The sequence below is a fragment of the Prunus mume genome, linkage group LG8 (genome assembly GCF_029339155.1).
Source record: "Prunus mume cultivar Tortuosa linkage group LG8, ASM2933915v1, whole genome shotgun sequence".
Taxonomy (NCBI): domain Eukaryota; kingdom Viridiplantae; phylum Streptophyta; class Magnoliopsida; order Rosales; family Rosaceae; genus Prunus; species Prunus mume.
In genome coordinates this window covers 7,081,795-7,108,472 of record NC_142705.1, presented here as the reverse complement: position 1 = coordinate 7,108,472, position 26,678 = coordinate 7,081,795, and the positions used below count along the sequence as shown (strand labels likewise).

Sequence of the window (26,678 nt, the reverse complement as noted above, 5' to 3'; positions counted from 1 at the left end):
TTTGGTTTGAGGTAGTTGGCAAATGCAATTTAAGTATTTTCCTACGGAATCCCAAGAGCAAATTTTTTTTATTTTCTCTTGGCTAGTCAGAAATTTTTTTGTTTATTTAAAGAAGAAAAAAGAGATATATTCCTAGGGAAAGAAGCCACAATAAAACAGCTGCATCACATGGCGCCACTGTAGTAACACATTTGCTTTATATTCCCAGCCGTAAACATGTCGGAAGAAAAGCCCTTCTGTAATTTACCAGAAAACGTGATGTGATATATTTCTAGTTTCCTGTAAAACAAGTGCACATAAAATGATATGATATATCACTCATAGACCTGGGTTAATTTCTACAGAAACATCTCAATCAGTTCTCATTCAATTTAAACATGGATAGACCACAGAAATCTCTCACTTTGAATCTAAACTGGCTCTTTCACTCTTCCTATATGTCAATATGGTTGAGACTGGATTTGTAACAAGAATGTACCATATTCATTTAGAATCCATCACTTAAGAAACGTTCGGTTCACAGAAAGAAATTCGCATGAAATCATTTTCCGTATATCTTCGAAGGGATGAGAAATGAACCATTTTTCATGTTTAGTAATGTAAAGAAAGTAATTACAAAATATCATTTTATTTTCTTTCTCGTATTTGATATGTGCTGAGATTGAAAATAAACTTTGTTTAAACTACTCTTCACTCGTCCCATATCTTGATATAATAGACATTGAATTTGTAACAAGGATTAACCTATTCATTCAAAATGATCACTTATTGATCACAATGAAATTAACACATAAATGATATACTATGACCAGTTTTAGGTATATCATTGTGAGGAAAAAATAATACACTAATAACAAGAAGCAAATCAACTGATGAATAACTAAGGGAGGACTTAACGGGACGGTGACAGATAGAGAAGCTGGCATCATTTCATATGGTAAATTTTACATAAATAAAGTTTCACATTTGTTTTACCTACTTCCATTTCTTTCTTTCTTGTCTTAATGTGCAGTTATTTTTTGTTTTTCTGATGTGACAAATTTATGTGTTCAATTATTTTGACAGGGCATGAAATACACATATTACACCTCCTTATAAAATTCTATCAAGGTAAAAAAGCTTTGTTTGGAGACTACTTGATTTCTATATTCACCCTCTCTGGACTTCAAAATAATTTCAAGTGCAATTATTTTATCTACCGTAAAGCAGTACCTGTCGATATAAAGTCCTAGGTTAAAATTTTTTCATTGAATATCTACAATCTTACTAACCAATTCTTACATTCCTGCAAATCCTTATATGAGGCTAATTGGGTCTAGCCTAGTGAAAAAGAACCTTGACTTGCACATAAGAGGTCTCAAGTTCGAACTCTCATGGCATCTTGATTGTGTGTATGTGAAAAAACCTCTCCCTGTAGTTTAGACTATCACTGATTCATACACAAATAATTTGGCTACTTCAAATATTGGAACAACTTGCTCCATTAACAAAACCCAAACTACAGATACTGACACACACACACACAGAGAAAGAGAGAGATGTACTTGTCAGAAATAGTGTAAAATTGTGATGTGTTTAAGTCTTCTCTGCATATATCACATATGTTAGAAATGGATCATAATAGTTGACAGACCGCTAGCTAGATATATCATATAAGCTTCTACTCACCAAGGAGCATGAAAGTTCATACTCACCAATGTCCATTGAATCACAGTTAAATGACTGGTAAGCAATAGAAGGTATTCCCTAGTAAGATTTGGTTCAAGTTTACTTGTTAATTGTAATGCAATACAAGGTATTCCCTACTAAGATTTGATTATCATTCCCCTAACCTATATTAAGTAGGAGATCTCTCCATTATCTTCAACAAGAAGGTTTTGTATAAAACCATGTACATGTTTCAAAATTGAATACCAATTCATCGTATTCATATTAAGGTTTAAGATTTAGAGCATCTCTAGGTGAGTTTCCGAATTCTAGCCAAATTTTAGCTAAAATAGCTAGAAAGTCATCATAGCAAACTACTTAAAAGTAGTTTCCTCTCGCAATGTTCTCTACTTTGGTTAATCTCTAAAATTTTATTATTTTTCTCTCCTCTCTAAAAGGTTCATTACAAAGTCAAAAAGTAGTGAGAGAGGTTGTGTGCCTACGGAGAGAGAAGAGAAAGAAACGGAGAACCCTCAATTTCCTTGTCCTCCTCTCCAAACGTAGAGAGCCACCAAACTCAAATAGGGAGTTCTCCAAAATAGAGAGCCATATAACAAGTTTGTTGGAGCTACATTTTGCCCTCATTCTAGCCCAAATAACTAAGGATTAGAGTATAGCAACTATGTTGGAGATGCTCGTAGAGTTTAGAGGGATGTGTTTGTGCATTCAGTTACTTTAAATAGGCTTTACAGAGATTTAATTGATTATCAGTAGATGACTCCTTTTCAAGTTTTTACTCTTAATTCTTTCTTCATTTAAAATTCTTGCAACACTCGAAAATCTCATATATTATTATTATCTAATTAATCAATCTTAGAATGTTTCCCTCTTAAATTTATACATTCATTTATATTTTGGCACAAAAGAAGATTACCTAAGCAAGGCTGAAATTAAAAGGTTTAAAAGGGACTTGTAATGGGAAGGGAGAAATAGATAACTGCAGAGACCATTGATGTATGAAAAATGAGAGAACATGCAATCGGTCAGAATAGTTTGTAAACTAAGTAAAGCCTTTCAATTGTCTGCTTTGTTTACAATTCCTAAATTTTCATACAGTAAGTAACAATATTATTTAAGTTCATGGGCAAATATATTTATGTATTCCAAAAAATTTGAAGCATTTTCTGTAATTATATATACCTTCCTGCAGAAGCATTAAACCACTGCAGATGGTAAGCAAATTTTCCCATTTCAACATAAAGGTCACATCTATGCATTTTAAGATTTAGGGTCAAACGAAGTAAATATTAATTTAGGGAGAGAGAGAGAGAGAGAGAGAGAGAGAGAGAGAGAGTTGCTTGACCTTTTGAACTTGAATGCTGGTCATGCATGGCTGGACCGCCCATACCGAAATGAAAAACAACAAGTCTTTGAAGTTTGTCCAACAAAAGACGAAACCAAGTTTTCGAGATTCATTTCAAACCGGCAAACATGCGGGTAAACAGGAAAAAATTTAAAGCAGCTTCCAAGTTCAAATCCAACCAAAACGTGTTACGGGGTTTCAAACCAGTAGAGGGAAAAATACCCAACAAACTCAACAAAATCATATATTTAAACAAAAAAAATGAAGAAGAAATCAAGTATAACATCTTTGAATTTGAACAAGAAATTAATTAAGACGGAAGAATAATAATGATCATGTTTAAATTAACTAATTAACAAGCATTGGAAACTGTCAACAAAACAAACTCGTTCGTTGTTGCGCATCATTTTCCTCTAAGCTGGTTCTCGTTTCTTTCTACTCTCTCTCTCTCTCTCTCTCTCTCTCTCTCTCTCTCTCTCTCTCTCTCCTAGCTAAGCTAGTTCAAATGGGCGGGGGTGTCAATTTTGCTACAAAGATATTATCAAATATTTGAGAGTCCACACTAACTAACTACGCCAAAGTCGACCGCAGCAGGCAGTCAAGAAGAAGAAGAAGAGGGATGAAGAATGTGGTGAGAAACTTTTGTTTGATGATGATCATCAAGATCTTGGTGGTAGGAAGAATTGCGTACCAGCCATGTATGTATTAAGTGGAGCTGGGTATAGAGAAGAAGGATCTATAACTGTCGTGGAAGCCCCCGCCACGCCCTCGTCATCACCGCCGCCAATGGTGGCTGTGTTGGCGGCGGTGGTGGCGCCAGCAATGAGATTGAGCGGCTGGATATTAACTCCACCGCCACCAGATGAAGTTTCAGCTGCAGCAGCGGCAGCAGCCATGTTCATGTTGTAGTTAGAGGTTTCGGGGCCTTGGTCGTAGAGAATTCCTTTAAACAAATGGCCTCCTATGTTCACAGCCGTCTGATACGCGTACTGATCATCGTCGTCCTCGATGGAGCTCACTCTTACGCAGCGAAACACCGCGGGCGAGCTCACTTCTGCCGGAAAATTCCCCAACTCCAACCCTACATAAATACATACACAAAGTAATATTAGCCCAAAACCCGTCATATAAACTATATTATATTTTCTTCATGGTATATACAATAATACAAAAGAAAAGAGAGTGGAAATTAAGAAATTGTTTATCTTATTTTTTAAAGAAAAGAAAAAGATAGGCGCACAAAAGCAAGGAAACGCACATACATGAACACAGATATCAACAAGCCAGAGGGAGAAGGAGAGGGAGAGAGATATGGACGCAAGCACACATAACAAAAGAGGGTAAGCTAAAGCTAGCTATAGCTATAGGCCAAGGCAAGAAAGAAAAACAGTGTTTCTTTCTTCCCTGTCAATGTTGAAACTCGTCAGGACGACTGGATAACAGTATTATTGGAAAAGGAAAAGGGGAGATAATGATCAAAAGAAAGAAAGAAAGAAAGAAAGGAAAAAGCTGACGACGTCTGATATGCTCTTCTACTATGGAGGAGGAGAAGAAGATTTTTACTATGGAGGTCGATTTCCACTCCACACGCAATCGATATGCTCTTCTACTTGTGTTTATATTTTTACTCGCTACCTTCCAAAACCCTTTCTTTTCTTTCTTTTCTCTCTTTTTCTTCAGAACCTCTGGCTAATATTCTCTCTCAGACGAGGGTCAAATTTTCAAGAAACTCTGAGTAAGCTGTTTTCTCAAACTACAAAAAACAAAAACAAAAAACTGTACATACATATATACACACATATATGTATATATAATAGTACCTGACGTGTTGCCGAGAATGCGAAGGGAAGAATTGGAGTTTGGATTTTCTCTCAGCCTTTTGGAATTCTCTCCCCGAATCACTTGCAGCTGCTGCTGCTGCTGCTGCTGTCGTTGTTGATGATGTTCTTGCTGCTGTTGTTGCTGCTGCTGCTGCTGCAAAGCCATGAGCTGTTGCTGCCGCTCGCGGCGCTTCGACGCCGGAACCCACGTGCTCTTCACGTGGGTCGGGCAGTCGAACCCTCGGCTCTTGCAGCAAGTCCGGCACCTCATGTGAATGCAATCTTTCTTGGCTTGGTTTCCGCAGTCTTGACAGCTGGCGCTTCCTCCCCCGCTTCCACCTGCGCCTCCGCCGGAGGACGACCTCATCATCATCAACGCGGCGGCCGACCGCGACGACGACGTGTCATCCGAGCCCCTGCTGCTGGGCCCCACGCCTAGAGCGGCAGCGGATGCGTAGAGATCTTGATGGTGATGGGGGTGGTGGTGGAAGAGGCGCGGTGGCTGGGTTTGGAGCTGGAGGAGCTGCTCTTGTTGCTGCCATAGCTCGAACCCTTTGTACGGCTGAGCTGCCACGTCCTCATTCTTGTACCAGAACAACGTCTCCGGAGCAATTTGATGATCAGGTGGGGGTGGGTTATTGCTGTTATGGTGGTCTTGATCTTGGTTGTTGTTGTTGTTGCCCCCTCTGCCTAACGAGAAAAAACCAGCCATTGCTGCCCCAATTGTGACCGAAAATCCATATCAAAATCAAGCCACTCAATTCTGAACCCAATTTCACACCCAATTCTCTGATGGGTATTTACTGTTGTGCTTAAAGTTTTAATCTTTATGTAATCTGTGAAGTTTGTGTGAGTATATGAGAGTTTTGGGTGTGCTTAGTGTTTGTTGGGTTTGGAGAAAATGGGTGAAAATTTACAGAGAGAGAGACAGACGTTAGGCTCTGTTTGGCAGCGTTAATCGCGCTTTTAATTCCCCTCCCTTCTCTTCTTCACTGTGCTGTGCTGTGCTGTGTTCGTCTGTAAATTTCAAAGCATTTAAGTCTCTCTCTCTCTCTCTGCTACGCCGCCATGCCTCTCTTTCTCTCTTTCTCTGTGTCTGCACTGCACAAGCTGCTCACACAAATTTAAGTTTCTCTCTCTCTCTCTCTCTCTCTCTCTCTCTCTCTGATTTGTTTGCAGGTGATGAGCTTTTTAGCTCTGAGAGCAGTGCCTCTTGTTTCTCTCTCTCTCTCTCTCTGTGACTGTATAACATAACACCTTTCTCTTTTCGTTAGCTATGGATGTCATAATCTCATCTCAAATGGAAGAAAGAATGATCAATCACTGTTAAATTCGCATGCTCATCCAACGGTCAATTCCATCGATACGTGTCGTCTCGCCAGCTTTTTGCTCCTTCGTCCTTTTTGCACCGGAAAACCCGCCCCTTTTCTTTAATGACAGACCCTTATTTTTAATTTATTTATTTCTGCTCCAAATATTATTTTTTAAACACACTCCAAAACTCACTTGTATTCACCACTAATATTCCGCACGTAAATAATTAACACTTTTTTTATCCCACTTTTATTCCACCTTTCCTTTTCACTTCACATGACCAAATTGTTTTTCTTTTTTTTCTTTTTTTTCCTTTTTTTTTGGGGTGAAAATTATGGTGGTCATTACACCAAGCTTTAGCTGTAAAGCAAAATTCTCCTCCACTCTTTTACGGCCACTTGTCTGCATAGGGCAATTTAGTAAATTCAAATCTTATTTATCCAGTATATGTTACATTACTAACATACAATGAGATGCTTTTTCTTTTGAGAAAGGGATACGGAGAGGATGGATCGCAGATATAAAGGAGTTCATATACTGTATTAGCCGACTAACCTAATTCACGTTTGTTATGTTGATGTGCATATTAAAGCCTGGTACAAAGTTTTGATATTTTTTACCTCATCAATGGCAGTATCCAGGTCAGCAATACTTTAGATTATTTTTTACTATTTGTTTATTCAAGTAGAGAGATTTGGGCAGTGAAAAAGAGGCGTATTTTGTCGTATTTCTAGAATATAATTGAGGGGGAACACAGCGCCACCTCCTCCTTTTAATAATTTAATTTGTGTTTTATTTTTCTCCCAGAATTTAATTAAACTAATTTCCGCATATTCCAAACTTGATTAATGAATACTTAGTCACACTGTGGGACCATATGATCTGCAGTTGACTATGTGAATCAAGGGGTAGTTTCATCTTTTAATGCAATAATCAAACGGCATTAATGGTTAATTAAACGGGCACCGCTGGACGACGCGCCGTTTCGGGCATACGATACGCAAGATTGGAATCCATACACTTTTCCAATGGAGTAAACATTTTATTAGAACAACTCCAGCGCTGCACACAAACCGGCCAAAAGGCACCCTTGGCAAGCCCAAACACCCTCCAGCGCGAGATACAAGACCCAAGCAAGAACTGGGTCCCACCACAGGCAAGCCCAAGGGTAGGTTTCGCTGAACTTTAGACCGAGGGTTGTGGCGTCACCACGGTAATTCAATTTTTTTACCGTTGGCGCTGAGTTTCACGCCAACAAGAAAAATTGACTTCGCTGCTTATGTCGGTGTGATGTCACCGATGTAATCCAATGAGAATGTGCCACGTGTCGCAACCTAACACTCCGATCAGTTTTTTTTTTCAGAAATCCGATGGTCCTCGTTATTTACTTCCCACACCAAATCTTCATACAATTTCTTCTTATTTCAATATTTTTTACTCTCCACTCACATTATTCACTTTCCACACAAAATTCTTCTTTCAATGAAAAAATAGATAAGAGATGGTGTGAGAGGTATGAGTTGATGGTATAATTTTATATAGAGATGCAAAAGATAGAGATGACATGTGACACAATTTTAGAGGGTGAAAATCTTATCTGAAATCTGATATTATAATCTTTTTTAAAATATCTAAAAATCTTATCTGACCTGGGACACGTGACACAATTTTATAGGGTGAAAATCTTATCTAAAATCTGAGATTATAATTTTTTTTTTTAAATATCTGAAAATTTTATCTGACATGGGACAAGTGGCACAATTTTAAAGGGTGAAAATCTTATCTGAGATCTGAGATTATAATGTATTTTAATGAATATCTGAAAATTTTATCTGGAATAAAACATGTGGCAACCAAGATTCTCATTCGAAAATATTTTCTGAAAAAATAATAGGACACGTGACAACTAAAAATCTTATCGAAAAATTTAATTACAAAATATTATTAAAATTAATAGTTTAAAGTATTAAAAAATAAGAAATAAAGTACAATTAATGAATTGTATTTGCCTTAGTCTTAGCCCTCATTAGTGGAACCATAAATGACAAGGCTGACATTATTTACGTAAATAGTGGCAATCCTTACTTGCCATTGCCCTTGCCTTAGCCCTTATAGGTGAAGATGCTCTTAATTCACTCAAATCGGAATAGTAAAACGTTGTGGGTTTGGGTCGTTTTGCGAAAACCCTACCAATTACCAAAAGTTTGTCCACGTCATGGAGGATCCAACATTTTGTTGGGCCCAGAAGCTGACCTGGCATGGCCCTAGTGGGACATGAGTCGGCCAAGTGCAAAGCTTCCTCGTACAATATTCTGTCCCCCCCCCTCCCCAAATGTGTATGTGTTTATCTTTTATATTTTTCATAATAACATCTGGAAAAATAAAAAATAAAAAATAATTGGAGTTTTGAATTTCTAATTTTCTTTTTGTAAGTTTGTGTCTACCAATTTCGGTAGACGGCCGAAAATGGATGTCTATCGGCCTATGGTTGGGAACTGCACCACCCAGTCACATCAAGCCACGTCATAAGAACGTGAATGGCATCTTCGTCAGTTTGCGAAAATATTAATAATAATAAAAATGGTCTATTGTTTTTATTTTAAATTTATTTGGTAAATTATTAGATTTCGGGTGTCAAATTGGACATAGACTTCTCATGGTTCTTGTTGAAGATGTTGAGGACAAACTGCTCCCTCACCTCTCACTCGCTCAATAAAATCTTAACCATCCAAAAATAAATGTAACTAGAATTTTGGCATCACGAGTTGGAGATGGCTGAATGCTTTTTGTTGATAGAAAACTGGACCACCCTCAGTTCTCAAAGTCAGATATTCATGTGGGAGGCCATCACTTCTTTTATATGTACTTGATACTTCAACTCAACTAAGGTTTTTTTTATTTATTTCGTCGTTAGATTTTGCAAACTGAATTTTCTGGAAGTTGGACCAATTAATTCGTCCAATCACTCATTCATATGATTTTAAAAACGTATGTATAGTACAATGTCACTTCTATTTTTAGGATCTTCCGTGTTGATAGGAGTTTATAATATATTAAACTTACACACACAATACGAATATTATAACTCAAATCCGAATCTTGCTAGTTGGTCATTTGGTCATTTGCTATACTAGTGGGTCCTACAATGTCACATTAAATTGTTATTTGTTGGGTACAAGGCAATTATTAACACAATCGTTTTTTATGCAAACAATACTGCATAGAGAAGATCCGAACACATAAATTCGGGTACATATACAACATTAAGCTACAAACAACACAATCCACAACTAGGCGCTGAGCAGGAAAAATTTTTTTTTTGAAGTATATAATAAAATCACAACTATTGTTGTCATCCAAGTTGCCAAAAGAAACCGGGGTAACAAGAATTGCATATAAAATGGAACTCATAGCATAGGAGATTGAGACCGAGAGATTGGAATTGAAAGAAATGTGAAGGTAAATTAATAAGGGGTCATTGTCAACTTTTGAAATTACAGCTGGCTAACTACTACGACTTACTTTACCTGTTAGAAGGACCGAATGCAGAAAAGTTTCTATATATAAATATATAGTATATAGATCATTACATGGTTTTCCAATCAATTGAGTTGTTTATGTGAATAATAATATATCATGTGTACTGGTTGTTGCTACAACTTTGCATGCTCATGAGTCATGCTTATTATGTTTGATGCCATACACTGAGCAAGTCTCTTTTTTTTTTTTTATTATAAATTTTTGTGATTTACATTGTTTTGCTCCTTTTGTCTGTATAGTTAATTGTATATTAATAATCACATCTCACGTATAAGTGGGATTTATTTATATAAACGAGTCTCGTAAAAAAAATTTCGTCAATTCAGAATGCATGTGAGGAATAAATACATATATGATTACTTTTTGTGCATAACATAAATACAAAAGCATGGAAAATGGGTCTAGATTCATGAATCTTCCCTAGGTTGTCGTTCAAATTTAAGGTCAAAACACAATCCTTTTAGACCTACTAAATCCTAATTAATTAGTAGAAGGGGGGTTTTGTGAAAGCGAAGTATGTGATTCAATATTTAATCCAAAATTGGTTAAGATCTAATTTGTATCTGACATGTTATTAACTTATTGGAAGGAGCCGAAGAAGAGACGAAGGAAAACGAACAAAACAAAAGACAAATACAATATCACTAGTTTTGTTTTTTGTCTTATGGAAAGAAAAGAAAATATCATGTGAAGAATGCTTATATATTTATTATCTAAAAAGATAAAGCGTAAACTAGTTTTTAAAATCAACTTTGTTTTTTAAAATAACTTAAAAGTGTTTTCAGTTTACGCTCATTTTTCATTCACTAATTTTACATAACCTTGGGACTTCCATATCCAAAATTTCAAAAAGTTCACCGAAAAATACTATGAATTCTTTGTAATATGTACTTATATTTTATGATCTCAAATTCACAAGTTGACCTCAAAAAATTCCATTTACATCAAACTAAGAACTGAAATCAATTACCCAAAAAGTTTTCCGTGTTTAGAAACTGAAATTGTTTATCAAATGAGCGATTTAGTTTAAAAAATTTAGTCCACAGAAAACTAGTTGTGCACATCATGAAGATATAGTTGAAGGTTTCTGTCTTGTGTGGCACGCGCATTAAGTTACCCCAATAAAAGGGTGGGTGAAAAAAAAACGAATAAAAAAAGGGAGGCTTTATTTATTATTAGTTATGTTTTTGTTGTGTTGTTGGTTTTGGGTTTTTGGGGTTTGTGTGGTGGGAAGGAAGGAAGAGAAGTGAATAATGATGGATGTGTGCGAGTCCCAATAATTGTGTGTACCTGCAGTGGTGTGTCTGTCTGTCTGTCATTCTCGAGCCCTGTGTTTGTTCCCATGGTTGACTACCACCTTAGCTACTTTATGCTTCATTTCCATCCTTTTCCTTTTCCTTTGCTCGCTTCATATATAACTTACAACACAAGGGAGAGAGAAACTTTTTCTTTCCTTCTCTACAAAATCTACAGACAAGAGAGAGAGAGAGAGAGAGAGAGAGAGAGAGAGAGAGAGGCTACTTACTGTGTCAACTGCATCGTAGTAGAAACCAACAAAACAAAACGCGTTTATTGAGTTTATCTGCGAATAAATAAAGTTCAGAGTGGATTCGGATTGAAAATAAATAGATCACTATTATTATTATAATACAAATTTATAAAAAAACTCAATTCTAGGCATGTATTTATAAAAAAACTCAAGCACTATTTAAACATAGAAACACACCCAAAATCAACCCCAAAGTCAACTTTTTGGGTGTGTTTATAAATGGGTTTTAAGTGTGTGTAATGATGGGTTTTGGGTGTGTTTATAAAGTGTTTTGGGTGTTGAATTTTTTTATAATTTCAACCTCCATTTTAAGTGTTTTAGTGAAACTCCCTTATTATAATTGGTATCTCGTGTTACTCTTATTCCGACTATTTGAAGTGAAATATTGAAAGAAGTATTTAAATAGAAGGAAGGGAATTAAGGGTAACCCCCAAAAAAATACCACAAATCCCAAGGTTAACTAACCCCCTCCTTCTTGGGTCACAAGCAAGCAACATTGCAAAAATTATGCTATTGATTATGGGGTTATAAAAAAATAAAAAAACCTTCCTTTTTTGGGAAACCCCAATTAGTACCCTTTTCATTTTGCAATCCCATTCTTTTTTCTTCTTTTTTTGGCACTCAAGAATTTGGCAAAGTAATTATTCAAGTGGGTTCTTACTTGACATTTGTAGTAAGTTGTAAATTAATGTATGTGGCAGGGGAAATGGCTGATAAAGCAAAGAGGAGGGTTTGAGGAGACTGAGGGGAGGGAGGTCGCTGTCAAGGCAATAAATTTGGGGTTTGATGGGAACAGGCATGTGATACGCAGGAAGTCAAAAATATGCTCAAAAGATTTGGTTGCCTCCCTCATTCTCAGTCCTGAGTCCTTCATTCTCTCTCTCTCTCTCTCTCTCTCTCTCTCACAATTGTAAAGAAGCAAGCACACCAGAAAGAAGCAGCCCAAATAAATACATGCATACATTTTTATTCCTTGGGGTTTGTTTCAGTCTTTCACTCAGAGCTCGTTGCGGTTGCTCATGAGCAGTGGGTGATGTTGATGATTTTGTTGATCATGAGCTGAATTTGGGCCCACCCTTTCTCATCTTTGAAACTATTGTTGGAGTGGGACTGGATTTACTGTCCTGGATTAGACACTTGGTCCCATTTCTAAGTTGACCAACTGAGATATAATTTTTATTTATTTATATATAAACAAGAAAATTGTATATTCCATGGCTCCCTTGTTGTCAAAAAGATCGTAAGAATAAGAGGACCAAGTATCAATTCTTAAACTTCAAATATAACTCAATACTTTAGAATATAGAATTTTCGTATCAAATTACACCCGCACATGTTATTAATATACTCATATTACAACATATATTTATTAATTAAATATAGATTCTAGTTCTATGACATCGTCCGCCTATATTTTAACAGATGAATTAATAACACCGCGTGACTGACTCAAAACAATTTCCTTTTTGTCCATTTTCCTTCATAACCACTAACCAGATCCTCAGAAATTCTTTTTTCTGCATTCTCTGCAGGTTAGTTCCTATACTCTGTGTCTCTATATCTGAACATCTTAGCTCACTGACCAGAAAAAGGAACAACCTTGGGGGTCAGGGGTGAGGTCAATGTTGCTTACAGAGAAAAACTTGGTAGGTCAGTGTCTGTAATTATCATGGCGGTTAAAAAGTTAGATATAAATATTGTTCGGTGAAAGTATTAGAAAAATGGTGTAGAATTAATTTCATTAAATGCTCAATTAGTCAATATTAGCCAAAATTGAGCCAATTTGTTGGTGCTTGCCTAACTAAAAGTATTACCAAGCCGAAAGGCAACCCAGGACCACTGGATTTGGAGTTCAAAATTTCTGCCTAATTTGCTTTATGGCCTATGGATCCATGGGAGCAGATTATTAGTCAGAAATGCGTCATGGCCGCATATATTTGTTGTCATGTCAATTCAATGAAAATATTCAACTTTATAACTGCGTTCTTTCGTTGCTATCAAACTTTTTACATATAAATGTTTTGTTAAACTTCTTTTAACATTATCGGGAGATGTCGATTAGGTATAACCAAATGAAAAATAGTTTTTACTCGTACAATAATGGTTTCAGATTCGAACCCAATTCATGAAGCTGAGCTATTTTCAGAGGTCCAAACCCTAATATTAAATACTGTATATCTAAGGTACTAGACACTAGCTAGGCTCAATTCCAGTTCACAAATACTGTATAGAAAGATAATTTTGGGTATTGTTCAATTTCTACCACACAATTCACAATTATATGGGGAAATAATTTTATCAGTCCTTTTCATTTTGACCTAATTTCCTAATAGTAACCTCAGTAAACTTGGCCACAAGCGCACAAGTTTATTTTACAAGTACATATGGTACTTAAACTTAATTTCATTATTATATCGATCCCCACACTATAACTTAAGCCAAGTTAATTATTAACTTAGGGCCATTGACTTGCCCATCTTCACACATGCCTATTTTTATTTTTTTATTTTTTTATTTTAGTATCTTTTTTATTGAGATGAGCGATAACATATTGAAGTCACACACATTACATAGATACAGGGACTTGAACCCAAAACCTTTCCTGTGAGGGAACATTGCTGTGAATCACTACACTAATGAGTCCTTTATTCTCTAGCTTTTAGATGCGAAGATCAAAAGCATACATTAAAACCTTTTTCTTTTTTTTTCCTTCTTGTGGCTAATAATTTCTGTGAAGACCAACTGTTTAGTCAATGAGGGGTCCTGGTGGATCGTTGATGGTCTGGGTGAATTTGGCTTATCTTCTAGTACAAACAATATCATATGCAACTTTTTCAAAATTTCACCCAACTTTAACGGTTTTTACAGACATATAGAAACCTTGGAAATTATGATCACCTTATTTCTTAATCATAATTAGATAACAAATTAACAGAAAACAATAATTAATAAGAATTATTGTTGGATCGTCATAAAGAAAGAAGAAAAACTTTGAACCAGCATACTTGAATGGGGATCCAAGGATTAAAGACAGTCCAAGATTAGGTAGCCAATCTAAATCATAGTTGGAACAGAAAAAGTGACATCTCAAAGTCATCAAAACAGTTCCCGGAGCTCAAGGTTTAACAACATTTCTGAAACACAAGAACAAAGGAACTCAATCTTATCTATATATTATACCCTGCTGGTACTACATTATGCCCTATGTCTCAGCCCCATCATTGGACATCAATTAAACGTGGCTATATATATTTAAACTTACCTGTTAGCAGTCTTTAGGGGGAAAAAAGTTACAGTAAAAAAGACAGTAAAAAAAATTATGAGTGAATAAATGGGTAGAGTGAAAGCATCAAAGGGAAACAGTGCATGACACACAAACAAACCTTTAGGAAAGAGATAAAGGGAACTGAAATGATGTAAAGAAATATGGGTTGCCTCCTCCGAGCTCAAGCTCTCATGCAAGCAAATATGGAGACACACAGTGACACGCCTGCCCACGCAGAAAGAAAGAAAGAGAGAATCTCTTGGATGTCATCAAGTTGATTAATACACTTCTAAAGTTGATACTTAAAGATTTTAGATGATGATAATCTTCACTTTGTGTTTGTGTACGGTCATGCCACTTGATCTTGTCTCAAGAATTTCAGACCTCCAATTGTAAAGTTTTTATTACATCCCTTCCCCTTGCTGTGTAAATAGTATGTACATATCATATTTATCTTGACAAGGAGAGGGGAATTGAACTTGGTCAGGTGCAAAGAGGCGAACGCACTGTCTTCATCAATTGGCCATTTGCACCGACAATCATTAATGTATTCACATAAACTTTGATTCCTTTGGTATTACTGTTATGTAAAAAACTAAACAAAAACTAATTTTCAAAATGGGTGAATGATGCTGGTAACATGGTGGAATTGTGCCTTTGGAATTTTCATGATTTTGAAGTTGCCTCGATTGGACAAGCAGAGCATAAATACCATCCAATATATCCCTGCTGAGTGCATGGTGAAAGTGATGCACCGCCCAAAATAGTAATATGGCAACATCAAACTTTTGCCATGAACCCTTTTGATTTTATTGTATTTTTATATTTTTTTGGCACAACGCCTTTTAATTATTATATAATATGTTCACACACTATATATGAAACCCTTTTTTTCTTCTCCCAAATAGTACGTAATTTATAATTCTTTATGCAAATCACTCAATGGATGGTATAAATTCTACAGCCCTTTAATTTGCCTTTGATTTGGCAAAGTAAGTGGAAGTACTCTTTGAACCCAATATAAACCTCTCGTTCTACTGGTACTCAATGTTTTGAATCTGTTAGGGCTTTGACCATCAAAGAGACGAACACAAATCCTGATCAAATTCAAACTCAGAATAGTGTTTCTTGTGATGTCGTAATCGAAGTCAAAGAGTTACCCAATGCCCATCAAGTAATTAAATTTTCGTTTATTTGATCGATGGTGGGGAAGGAATATACAACTTTTATAATTCTCTCGTCGAAAGAAAGGCAATCCGTTTGATGATTCTTGCAATAAGTTATGTCTGTAAATGAATCCAAAGCCTTTGTGTATCTGTTCAATATGATATGAGACTCAATGTTATGTCCTTGTTTTGAGCTTCACCAAATCTAGCTCAAGTCACATAATTATAAACTTGTTGATTCGTGGCTCGATCTAGATTTGATGGAGCTTCTTATTGTGAGCCAACTTATTCGTGCTACGTTCATACATATATTATGTTATTAGACTGTTAATAGAATTATATATCCAAACAAACTTGTCAGAGTATGGCCACATAGAATGTGGAGTAAGAGAGTATTTCTCTAGTAACAATTTGAAAATAAACCGCCCCAAATGGCATTAAACTCAATCATAGTGGAGGTGGTGAGCAATGGTTATTTATTTATTTAAAAATAATAATTTTTAAAGACATTTCCTATTAAGAGGGTTAATATCATACTAAACTCACACACTACACAGATGCTAGGATTCGAACTCATAACCTTTCTTGAAGAAGCAATTACTCCAAATCCACTACACTAGTGAATCCTTTGCAGGTGAAACCAAATTATTAAATGGGTGCATGAGAGATTATGGTAATAAACTAGCTAGGTGAGGCCCCCTTGAGATAGAATAGAAGCGCTGTCACCCGGAATGCATGCATGTAATTAAGTGATCATATGCAAATGCAAGTCTATATATAGCTTATGGATTGAAATTTGGCGCTATTCTATATGTATGGTTTCTTTTGAGTTTATTATTGGGCATGGTCGTTACCTTATCCTAAGGAAGGTCACGAGACTAGCAAATATATATCATTTTCAGTGGACTGGCCTGCACATCTTCCCTAGCCCTCTAGATATATATATGGACTGAAGGAGAGTTCTTGGATTTCATAGAAAGCATGCATGGTGTCTTTAATTAAGGGGGCAAAAGGTGTGTTTTATATCAATGGGAGTCGGGACCTGAAACATATATACATGCCTATACCTTGACCACTCATTTTGAGCCTGCTATCTTTAGCTCGCATTTTTTTAATAGTTATTTTGTGTTTAATTAACATGGAAAATGTTAATTAATCAAACATATTATCCTCATTTGAGCAAACAACATGGAAAGAAGGTCTATAACTTCGATGGTATAGTACTTTACTCCCGCTCTCACCCTTCCCCTTTTTGGGCTAGACTTTGATCAAGCTATAAATATCAAGCACATACAAGAATTCTATGGTGAGAGTCTTATATATGACTCTTATGTGAGGCTTTATTTCTTAATTGTTGGATCAAACTAATCATTTTGATCTAACGGCTAACAAATTTAATCTAACAGTTAATAAATAGAATCTCAACTAAGGGCCATATATTAAGCCCTAACTATAGAATGACTCCAAGCACATACGCCAAATTTCATATTTGGGTCTGAATGATGGGGATCTTTAAAGTGCCCTAAAAGGCTGCTCAAAGCCCAGTTTTTGTTTTTTCAGTGTGGTTTGGGCCTCACTAAAAGGTATTTTTTTCGCTCTCTACTTTCACTGCTTGCATGGGAACCCAACACTTACATTTACATGGAAGTGTGCTCAAGCAATCTTACACACACACACACACACAGAGATATATATGTGTGTATATTCATGCATGCAATATTTGCATAGTTTGCATGGAAAAAAGAAAATATTTGCTGTATAACAAATTCCCTTTTCCGACTCCTTTGGATCTTGAGACATTCCAACTTAGAATTTGTCTCTGTCTCTCTCAATTGCGATGTTCACTTTCATCTTCCTCCACAAACACAGATCCCTCTAGACAAACTAATCACACTAACTAGATCCTTTTCTTTTTCTTCCCACAAAAATACAACTCAAATCCTCATCTCTCTCTGTCTCTCTCTCACACACACTGATACAGAGAGCACAATGAGGTCACGCAGTAACAAGCGGTCGTCGTCATCATCAAATTCTTACGCCTCAACTGTTACGATTACGGTGTTCATAGCAGTATGTGTTTTCGCTGTATGGATGCTCAACTACTCTAATACAGGAGTTCCACCACAAACCACCAACAGAAGTACTCGAACCGCCACAACAGCCTCCACAGATGACACAACCAACACCGCATTGAACATGGCTTCCTCCGAAGATGATCAGGTCCAAGTGATCACCAAAAGCACCAGCAATGACAATAGTAATAACAATGGTGAAAACCCTAAGGCCTTTGAAGACAACCCCGGTGATCTCCCAGACGACGCCATCAAATCCGATGATCTACCCAACAACTCATCAAAGGGCAGTAGCACAAAAGAACAAAATAGTAGTGGAGGTGGTGATAATAAACAAGATCAAGTTAGCGAAGAGTTGCAGGATCAAAAGGAGAAAGAAATTAGCCAGAGCCAATTGTCTGAGGATCAGACCAGCTCAGTGGCTGAACATAGCCAACAACAAGCTGACCATGATGAACAGAGCGTCAGCAGCCAGAAGGGTTCTGATGATCAATCTGATCAGAACACCCAGAAGGGTTCTGAAGATCACTCTGATCAGAACAACCAGAAAATGTTTACAAGCAATGGAGAAGGCAGTAGTTCTGGAAATAATCAAATGATTAATTCAGAGAGCAAGTCTCAAGATCAGCAAGAAACAAATAATAACCATTCTGAAAGCAGAGAAAGAAGTTCTCAAGATTTTCAGAATGACAAAAAATTAGATATTGCAGATCAGCAACAAGGTACAGCACAACAAGGTCAGCAACGACAAGAGTCCCAAAACCAATCATCAGATAAACAGCAAGGAAGTTCATCACAAGAATCTCAAAATGAGACTTCAGAGAGTGATCAACAACAGCAAGCAAAAGAACAACAGAAACAACAGCAAAGGCAAGAGCAACAAAATTCAGAATCCAACATTACCAAAATCGGTGAAATGCAATTTTCAGACGTGACGAACCATGCAATGACGACGACCCTGCTAGTGCAAGACAAGGCATCTGATGGTCAGAACTTTTCTCAAACACCTTCTGATCAAAATAAACAGAGCCCAGAAAAACCCAACAAGACTCTGACTCTCAGCAAAAGCAGGCCGGCAATGCAGCTGATCAAAGCAAGCAGGGAGCTACTGAGTCCAACTCGGGCGATTCGTTACTGGGCGGGGACAACTCAGGCATTCCCAAGGAGTCGAAGGAGTCTAGAAGTCGTGGTCCACGCAAGCAGACCAGTCGGAGAATCAGAAGGAGAGGCGCAAGGACGAAACCGACGGTCAGGATGGCATCTACGGTTACACGTGGCAGATTTGCAACGTCACTGCGGGTCCCGATTATATACCTTGTTTGGATAACGAGAAAGCTTTGAAACAATTGCGTTCGACCAAACACTTCGAGCACCGCGAGAGGCATTGCCCTCAGGAGGGGCCCACTTGCCTGGTCCCACTTCCCGAAGGCTACAAGAGATCTATCGAGTGGCCCCAAAGCAGAGACAAGGTGCGTATGCCGTTGATTGAAATTAATCCAACGGTTGGGTGAGTGGGTATGTAACTTTTTTAATTGTGGTCTGGCAGATATGGTATCATAATGTACCGCACACATTGCTGGCGGAGGTGAAGGGCCACCAGAACTGGGTTAAGGTGTCCGGTGAATTGTTGACTTTTCCTGGTGGTGGGACCCAGTTCATACATGGCGCCCTCGTGTACATTGACTTCCTTCAAAACGTATGCATCTCTTCATCTTTGATAAACTTTTCTAAAATAAAACCATTTTATCACATGTATACTAGTAATGCAAGAAGTACTATAGTTTTAATCCACGTTAATTGATCACATGATAGATCTTGATGTGTTAGCCAATTTATGTTGTTAATGCATGTGAACTCCATTATGGAATTTAGATACATCTACGGTTAGAAATCACTTACGTGTCCACGTAAGTGACTAGACATAACAGTCCTTCAATTGAACATACTATAGTACTAATTTAATTATATTTATTATAAAACATATATTTACGAGAAATTATTGCAAGAAACTGCAACATAATGTAATAAATCCACATTTCATAACACCAGTTGATGACAAGTTTATACTTTGGAGTATAACATTAACACCAATCACAGATCTAGGAATGTATTAATTAATTAATTTGCTCAAATCGGAGCCTAAAGTCTGGCAAAAATTGAGTGGTAATATGAAGAAATTAATGCTGTTGGTTGCATGCAGGCAGTACCGGGCATCTCATGGGGAAAGAACACTAGAGTAATATTGGACGTCGGGTGTGGGGTTGCTAGCTTTGGGGGTTATCTTTTCGACAGAGATGTTCTAACAATGTCATTTGCACCCAAAGATGAGCACGAGGCTCAAGTTCAGTTTGCCCTTGAAAGGGGCATACCTGCAATCTCTGCCGTCATGGGTTCCCAGAGGCTTCCCTTCCCCAGCAGGGTCTTTGATGCCGTGCATTGTGCCCGTTGCAGGGTCCCTTGGCACAAAGAAGGTTCATTTAATCAGCCTTGATCTTTCTGGAATGTTTTTCCCCTTCATTATATACAAGGTTAAGCAATTTCTTTTATGTACCATTGCAGGTGGTATGCTACTTTTGGAATTGAATCGGGTTTTACGGCCTGGGGGTTACTTTGTGTGGTCAGCCACTCCTGTTTACCGCAAGGAGAAAGAAGATGTAGAAATTTGGAAGGGTAGGGAACCAAACTTTTTCATGTTACATGTATAGTGTAGCGGAAAATGTTCCCTTGTCCCGTCATATATATTGGCACACTGTCAATCTCATACTATTCGTTAAATTGACTGTTTGACAACATTCGATGCTAGAGTATTTCGATAAGAGAATGTTTCAATTTTGTAGAAATGTCTGTGCTGACGGCATCCATGTGTTGGGAGGTTGTTGCCATCAAGAATGATAAGGTAAATTTGGTTGCGGCCGCCATCTACCGCAAACCCACCTCAAATCAATGCTATGAGCAAAGAAAGCAAAAGCAGCCTCCTATGTGCAACAACGATGATGACCCCAATGCTGCCTGGTAATTTCCATTAATGACTTTAGTTTTATAGCCTAAGTTGATCATAATAAGATTAAGATCACTACATCAGCCAAGTTGATCATGACTCGGGTATTTTGTGCAGGTACGTACCTCTGCAGGCATGCATGCACCGGGCACCGATTGACAAATCGGAGAGGGGACTCAATGGCCTGAGAAATGGCCGAGTCGACTGCAGACTCCTCCTTACTGGTTAAACAGCTCCCAGATGGGCATCTATGGGAAGCCAGCACCCCAAGATTTTGCAAGAGATTATGAACACTGGAAAAGAGTCATCAATAACACTTACATCAAAAGTTTGGGCATTAATTGGTCCAATGTCAGAAATGTCATGGACATGAGAGCTGTTTACGGAGGGTACTACTACTAATTAGGGTGATCTTATATTAATCTAATTGTTTTACTTAGTTCTAAGTGGTAATCTCAATTAAGTTGTGCTTATGTGAGTGCAGGTTTGCTGCGGCTTTGAAGGACCTTAAAGTGTGGGTCATGAATGTGGTGAATATAGATTCACCAGATACACTTCCCATAATCTATGAACGCGGTCTTTTCGGAATATACCATGACTGGTGTGAGTCCTTTAGCACTTATCCCAGAACCTATGACCTACTCCATGCAGACCATCTATTTTCAAGGCTTAAAAAGAGGTACAACTTGTCACATTCATAATTCTAATCACTATTGTGATCTTGAATTCATGGTAACCGTACCTGTTTTGGTTGTCACAGATGCAAACTTCCTCCTGTACTGGCAGAGATTGATAGGATTGTCAGGCCTGGAGGTAAATTCATAGTCCGTGATGAGTCCAGCACAATCGGGGAGGTTGAGAACTTGTTGAAGTCCCTGCATTGGGAGGTTAGTCTAACCGTCTCCAAAAACCAAGAAGGGATGCTCAGTGCACAGAAAGGCAAATGGCGGCCAAACACATATGCAGATAGAAATTCTTCTTAACATTCAAAGAAACAGAGCATTTGGCTCATATATGGTGCTCTCGGACTGTTTGTAGGCCGGAACTGTTGATGTGGTAACAAATTTCTAGCATTAAGGTCGTTTCGGATGCAAACTAATTTCGCTACATGAACTGAACAAGAAAGAGATGTATTTGTTCATGTTGTTAACTGCATGTAACCCTGTGAGATACACATGTAATCATTGAAAACATAAATGCAAGAAACCATACATTACATTCGTTTGGAAAATGAAAGCACTGTCACTTCTATATTGGTCTCATCAACAAGAGGGACAGTTGTTAGTGATTCAATCTGGATTGCAGAACAGAAAACACAGGTTGCTAATAGTTGATCAATTGTGATATTTGTCTGTGAGGGATTATAATGGAAGAACATTGTCACGATGGTGGCGAGTTATCAAATAAGTCTTTTAAGCCACTAATAACAGTCAAATCAAACCCAAAACCTGAGGTCAAGCAAATTCAATACTACATTGATAATTATTTTGCAGTCACCAACCATTTTAGCAACTTCAAAGTCACAGAACTAACTCATTAATCGCCATATGCAGCTTCATATATATCTCCTCAACTGATACTAAGAAGTTTCTGAAGTTGACCACTCAGAACTGCAGCTTTGAGGTCTGCATTGTAAAATCACAAGTTAAAAAGTAGACTGAAGGTAACAATGCAGATGAACAACTGACCACAGGGCAAAGAAGGAAGGGAAAACATATTTAATAGCACACACAAACATGCAAGCAAGCAGAAATACAGATGAGAGCTCACCATCAGAGCCGCCAATGTGCTTTCCATTCACAAATATTTGTGGGACAGTGGTTCGGCCTACTATATCTAGCAGAACACTCTGAATCTGGGCTCCATCATCTAAACAGGTACATTTTGAAAATTAATCCAAACCTTTTTCACATTATGGAGAAGCAGCTGCTCAAAGATCCATAAAAGCCATAGCTATGTCATACCTCGAAGATCAAGTTCGACGACAAAAGGTTGCTCATGTAATTCACTGAATATGCGCTTGGCACGCAAGCAATACCTAGCAGCAAAACAGCACAGCACACAATCCCTCATTCCAACATCACTTAAATTCACACACAGAGTTCTTTTTCTAAACATTCATGCTCAACTTGCGAACTATTTCAATAACAGAAAATTGAAGATTTAGTAGAGGAAACGCACCAATTCATTTCCCAGAATCAGAAAACAATGCAACAAACCCATGAAAATGAAAATTTTCTTATTGATAATCAAATACTAATACAAAGTTAAAGTAATTTATAAATTAGTAAAAAGGTCCCATTTGAGATGATGGTTTCAAATTTCCTCGACATTAACACTCTCATAATTATCAAATTGACCAACTCGTAATTCTCAAATTCCAATTTGATCGCTTTCTGAATTCCCAATTAAGACCCCAACCCCAAGACCTCAAATTTATCACAAAAGCTAAAACGAACAAGCAACAGAGATAGAACGTAACGTACGGGCAATAGGATTTGGAGAAGATGGCAATCTTGTTGGAGTAGATGACGTTTTGTACGAACGCCGAAGGCGAAGTCGAAGCTTCTGCGACGACGACGTTTCCCAACAATACCAGAGCCGCCGCCACGGCCGCGATCGCAGCACCGCCCAACAATTCGAACCTACGCATCTTCCCACGACGACACGACGATCGCTCTGTTACGACATTCCCACCATTCTATTATTCTCCCATTATATCAAGATTACCCGTGGGCCTGGCCCATTAATTAGCGGCCCCAATAATAAAATTCCCCCAATTTTCAAAAATTTCATTTTTAAGTTTTCAAGCATCAGAGATTCACAGCAACATATACAAAAAGATTTCATTTTGGATGATTATGAATTTCATTAAACAAATCTATAATCAAATCCAGAATACAAATATCTTCAAATCTACAACATCATCAATCAAATTGAAGCCAATCGAACGAAGCAAAAATTAAGAATTGGAGTTTTCATCACTTTTGTAGAGCTTGTTGTATTCGTCGAGCTCGTCGTAATACACATCCCAGACACACCGGACGCATCCGCTTCCGCAGCAATCGCCGGGCTCCGGCTTCTCGGGGGGCGGCGGCGGAGGAGCCTCTTCCTTGACGGGTTTCAATTCTTCTTCCTTCGACTTCGCTGCTTCGATTGGTTGAGTGGCTTGGGTCTTTGTAGCTGCATCTCCTTCGCGGTCGGCCATGGAGTTCTGGGCGGTGGTGGTGGCGCGAACGCAGAAGGGTCGTCGTGGTCGCGCTGGGTTGAGTCTGGAGATTCTGATGCTTATAGCTGCTCCTCTCATGGCCAGGCACGTGTGGGTTCGGGCATTCTCTGTTTCTGGCGGTTTGTGATTGGCTGGCGCTGGGGTGTACGGTATGAGCGCGCGCAGACAATGACGATGCGCGGCCGTGTCCATACAACGGCTGGTTAGGATCCAATGTACTCGTAATGGAATGGTGGTGGTCAAAGTATTTACGAGGTGGGATACTGAGGCTCTCCACACGGGCTTATTTGATTGGTTTTGAGTTGCATTATAATTCGATAAATGGGCCGAGTCCCAAGTACAGGTTTGTTGGGCTCAGAAGGGGACCTAGCCCAGTTTTTACCAGGGCTATTTTAGTCTTTTTATCCTCCTCCGGGACACGTGGTGGCTATTGAATTTGTTTGGTCTCCTCGAGGAGGTTTTTATAAATAATAAAAAAGGTAAGATTTTCATCAACAAAAAAAATGTGTAAGAAAAAAGTAAATACAATAAAGATTTTTTAATTTTGTTTTTGGTTTCCCTATGTTTTGCTTGGGGAGCAAGTAGGAATCAATTACTAGCGGAAAGGGACAACTGCAGGATTTGATTTTGTCTTGGAGAGCAAGCAAAGCGAGTAAATGGGGGGCAGAGCAAGTATTGAGTGTCTATAAATAGAGCAAAGATGAGAGACCTTTCCTTGTGCTTTCTAAGGGTCTCTCTTTGATATAAGAAACCCTAGCAAAGCCCTCACTATTTGCTTAGGCAAAACCTGCTTTTGATTCCATCATGGCAACATTCATCAACTCTTTCAACCTCTTGGATGAGAATGAGCTCATCGGCATTGTCGATGCGAAGGCGGAGGATGCATTTATGGCAGTAGTGAAGAAGAACAAGGAAGAGGAGAAAAAGAAGAAGGCGGAGGAGGTGAAAAAAATGAAGAAGCCACAAGGGCAGCGGAAGACAGAGTTTTGGTACTCTAATCCCAGGCCAATTCGAGCAAAGCGTCTTGTGCTTCCCCGCAGTTTTCTCAAAAGCCAGATTGTTCTTTGCAAAAACAAAGATCAAGATCAAGGCCAAGGCAACGGCGTGCAGGTTAAGGATTCAGCACAGTCTGGTCCAAGTACTGGCCAGTCCCAGAATGGTGCTGATCCTAAAGCTGTAAGACCTGAGTCCAGTACTGCTAGTACTGGCTCTGAGGGGTCCAATCATTACAGTGGCTCTCCTCAGAGGGCTAATGGAGGCCAATATTATGGAAGGTCTAATCGCGGTCATAATTATCCGAGGCCATATTACCAAGAGGGTAATGGTAGTTATGAAGGGAGGGGTCAGAGTCACGTAGAAGGAGGAGGAAAGATTAATAATGGAGGCCAAAATTATGGAAGGGCTAATCATGGTTATAATTATCCGAGGCGATATTACCAAGAGAGTAATGGGGGAGGTTATAATGGCAATTATGATCAGCAGAGGGCTCAAGACGGTTTTCGGAACGAGAGGGGTAGGTGGTGGAGAGGTAATGGTTACCAAGGAAGAGGAAGATACTCTGAAGCTGAAAATAACCATGGTAACAATAATGGGTTGGGGTTGGAGAAGGAGGAGGAGGGGGCTCAAGTTGTTGTGGAGAAGGAGCAACAAGAACAGGTTGGTGTGGAAGAGGGGAATATGCAGCAACAAGTACAGAGTAATGGCGTCAATGAAAACAGCAACAAGAGTTCTTCTGAAGGAAAGAAAAAGCCGAACATTAATGGAAGTCTACGGAGAAAGCTGAAGAAGCAAAAAAAGGAAGCAGAGGCTAACAAAAACCAATGCGACAACAATGCAGTAGCAGCTCCTGAAGGTACCGATGCTGCTGTAAGTTCTATTTCTGTTCAGAAAAAGTTTACTGATACATTCACTTTGAAAGAATATGAGAAGGAGGTTGCCAAAAAAAAGGATGTGGAAGTTGTGAAAAAAAGCTCTGATGGCGATTGTGATAGGACTGAGACTCTTGTTAAGGAATTTGAATCGATGCGAGTCATTAGGAAGAAGAAATTGGAGGAGGAGAAGAAGGTCTCTGTCCCCAAGCCCCAAGACAAGTCTGCAGAGGTGAACAGGAAGAAAGATGGTGCTAACGTGAAGATCAAGACACAGACTATTAACATCAATGAATTCCACAGACCACAGAACAAGAGGAAAGATGGTGTTCCTGAAGGACATGATTCACAGAAGGATGGTAGAATTGAACGACATCATCATTCACAGAGGGATGGTAGAATTGAAGCACATCATCATTCAGAGACGGGTAGATTTGAAAGAAATCATCACTCCCAGAGACAGAGGGATGGTAGATTTGAAGGACATCATAATTCACAAAGGGATGGTAGATTTGAAGGACATCATTCACAGGGAGATGGCAGATTTAAAGGACATCATTTACAGACGCATGGTAGATTTGAAGGGCATCGTTCACGGCAACCCCCTGTGAAAAAGTCTGCTTCATTCGAAATAGATGAAGGCCAATTTCCAGACTTGGGAAAATCCAGAATATTAACTGTAAAAAAATTGAAATAGAAGAGATGGCATAGAGGTCAGAGGCACTTTTCGGATTGTGTTTATGAATTTTTGGAATAATATTGCTTTATCAATTTCCTTGGGGCATAATTTTATTAATTCTTTTGCTCATGTCTTAATTTTCTCCCTGTGCTCTGAGATGCTTTTGGT

The 26,678-nt window shown here is 38.2% G+C and overlaps 4 protein-coding genes and 1 long non-coding RNA gene across 5 annotated transcripts; 2 read left to right on the top strand and 3 right to left on the bottom strand.

Annotated features, from left to right (window-relative positions):
• Nucleotides 1–54: 54 nt before the first annotated feature.
• LOC103340162 (protein SHI RELATED SEQUENCE 1-like) lies at nucleotides 55–6,102 on the bottom strand. Its single transcript, XM_008243548.2, has 2 exons — nucleotides 4,831–6,102; nucleotides 55–4,091 (listed from the first exon to the last, which is right to left on the bottom strand). Exons 1-2 carry the CDS (start codon nucleotides 5,540–5,542, stop codon nucleotides 3,670–3,672), a joined length of 1,134 nt encoding a protein of 377 aa, XP_008241770.2. The 5' UTR covers nucleotides 5,543–6,102; the 3' UTR covers nucleotides 55–3,669.
• Nucleotides 6,103–17,653: 11,551 nt separating this feature from the next.
• Nucleotides 17,654–22,221, top strand: LOC103340289 (S-adenosyl-L-methionine-dependent methyltransferases superfamily protein). The gene is given in 11 exon segments (XM_008243680.3): nucleotides 17,654–18,764; nucleotides 18,767–18,913; nucleotides 18,916–19,205; nucleotides 19,283–19,432; nucleotides 19,937–20,207; nucleotides 20,296–20,406; nucleotides 20,574–20,748; nucleotides 20,852–20,901; nucleotides 20,904–21,123; nucleotides 21,219–21,413; nucleotides 21,495–22,221. Coding segments are annotated over 11 exon segments (2,943 nt in total). The 3' UTR covers nucleotides 21,718–22,221.
• LOC148914607 (uncharacterized) lies at nucleotides 20,398–21,261 on the bottom strand. Its single transcript, XR_016122671.1, has 2 exons — nucleotides 20,860–21,261; nucleotides 20,398–20,745 (listed from the first exon to the last, which is right to left on the bottom strand). It is a non-coding gene; the product is annotated as an uncharacterized LOC148914607 (long non-coding RNA).
• LOC103340163 (uncharacterized) lies at nucleotides 22,055–24,220 on the bottom strand. The gene is made up of 5 exons (XM_008243549.3): nucleotides 23,720–24,220; nucleotides 23,221–23,413; nucleotides 22,699–22,772; nucleotides 22,505–22,603; nucleotides 22,055–22,359 (listed from the first exon to the last, which is right to left on the bottom strand). The coding sequence occupies exons 1-5, from the start codon at nucleotides 24,153–24,155 to the stop codon at nucleotides 22,304–22,306; spliced, it is 858 nt and encodes a 285-aa protein (XP_008241771.1). The 5' UTR covers nucleotides 24,156–24,220; the 3' UTR covers nucleotides 22,055–22,303.
• Nucleotides 24,221–24,603: 383 nt separating this feature from the next.
• Nucleotides 24,604–26,639, top strand: LOC148914606 (uncharacterized). The gene has a single exon (XM_089042741.1). The coding sequence runs from the start codon at nucleotides 24,768–24,770 to the stop codon at nucleotides 26,526–26,528; it is 1,761 nt and encodes a 586-aa protein (XP_088898867.1). The 5' UTR covers nucleotides 24,604–24,767; the 3' UTR covers nucleotides 26,529–26,639.
• The last annotated feature ends 39 nt before the right edge of the window (nucleotides 26,640–26,678 follow it).

Excerpts from the sequence above, each read along its gene's own strand:
- LOC103340163 (XM_008243549.3), bottom strand. The coding sequence starts at position 24,155 with ATGGACACGGCCGCGCATCGTCATTGTCTGCGCGCGCTCATACCGTAC. Across the intron at positions 23,414-23,719 it reads ATACAACAAGCTCTACAAAA|AGCGATCGTCGTGTCGTCGT; the intron begins GTGATGAAAACT and ends ATGTCGTAACAG. Across the intron at positions 22,360-22,504 it reads GCACATTGGCGGCTCTGATG|ACCTCAAAGCTGCAGTTCTG; the intron begins GTGAGCTCTCAT and ends TTTACAATGCAG.
- LOC148914606 (XM_089042741.1), top strand. The coding sequence starts at position 24,768 with ATGGCAACATTCATCAACTCTTTCAACCTCTTGGATGAGAATGAGCTC.
- LOC103340162 (XM_008243548.2), bottom strand. The coding sequence starts at position 5,542 with ATGGCTGGTTTTTTCTCGTTAGGCAGAGGGGGCAACAACAACAACAAC. Across the intron at positions 4,092-4,830 it reads CATTCTCGGCAACACGTCAG|GGTTGGAGTTGGGGAATTTT; the intron begins GTACTATTATAT and ends GTATTTATGTAG.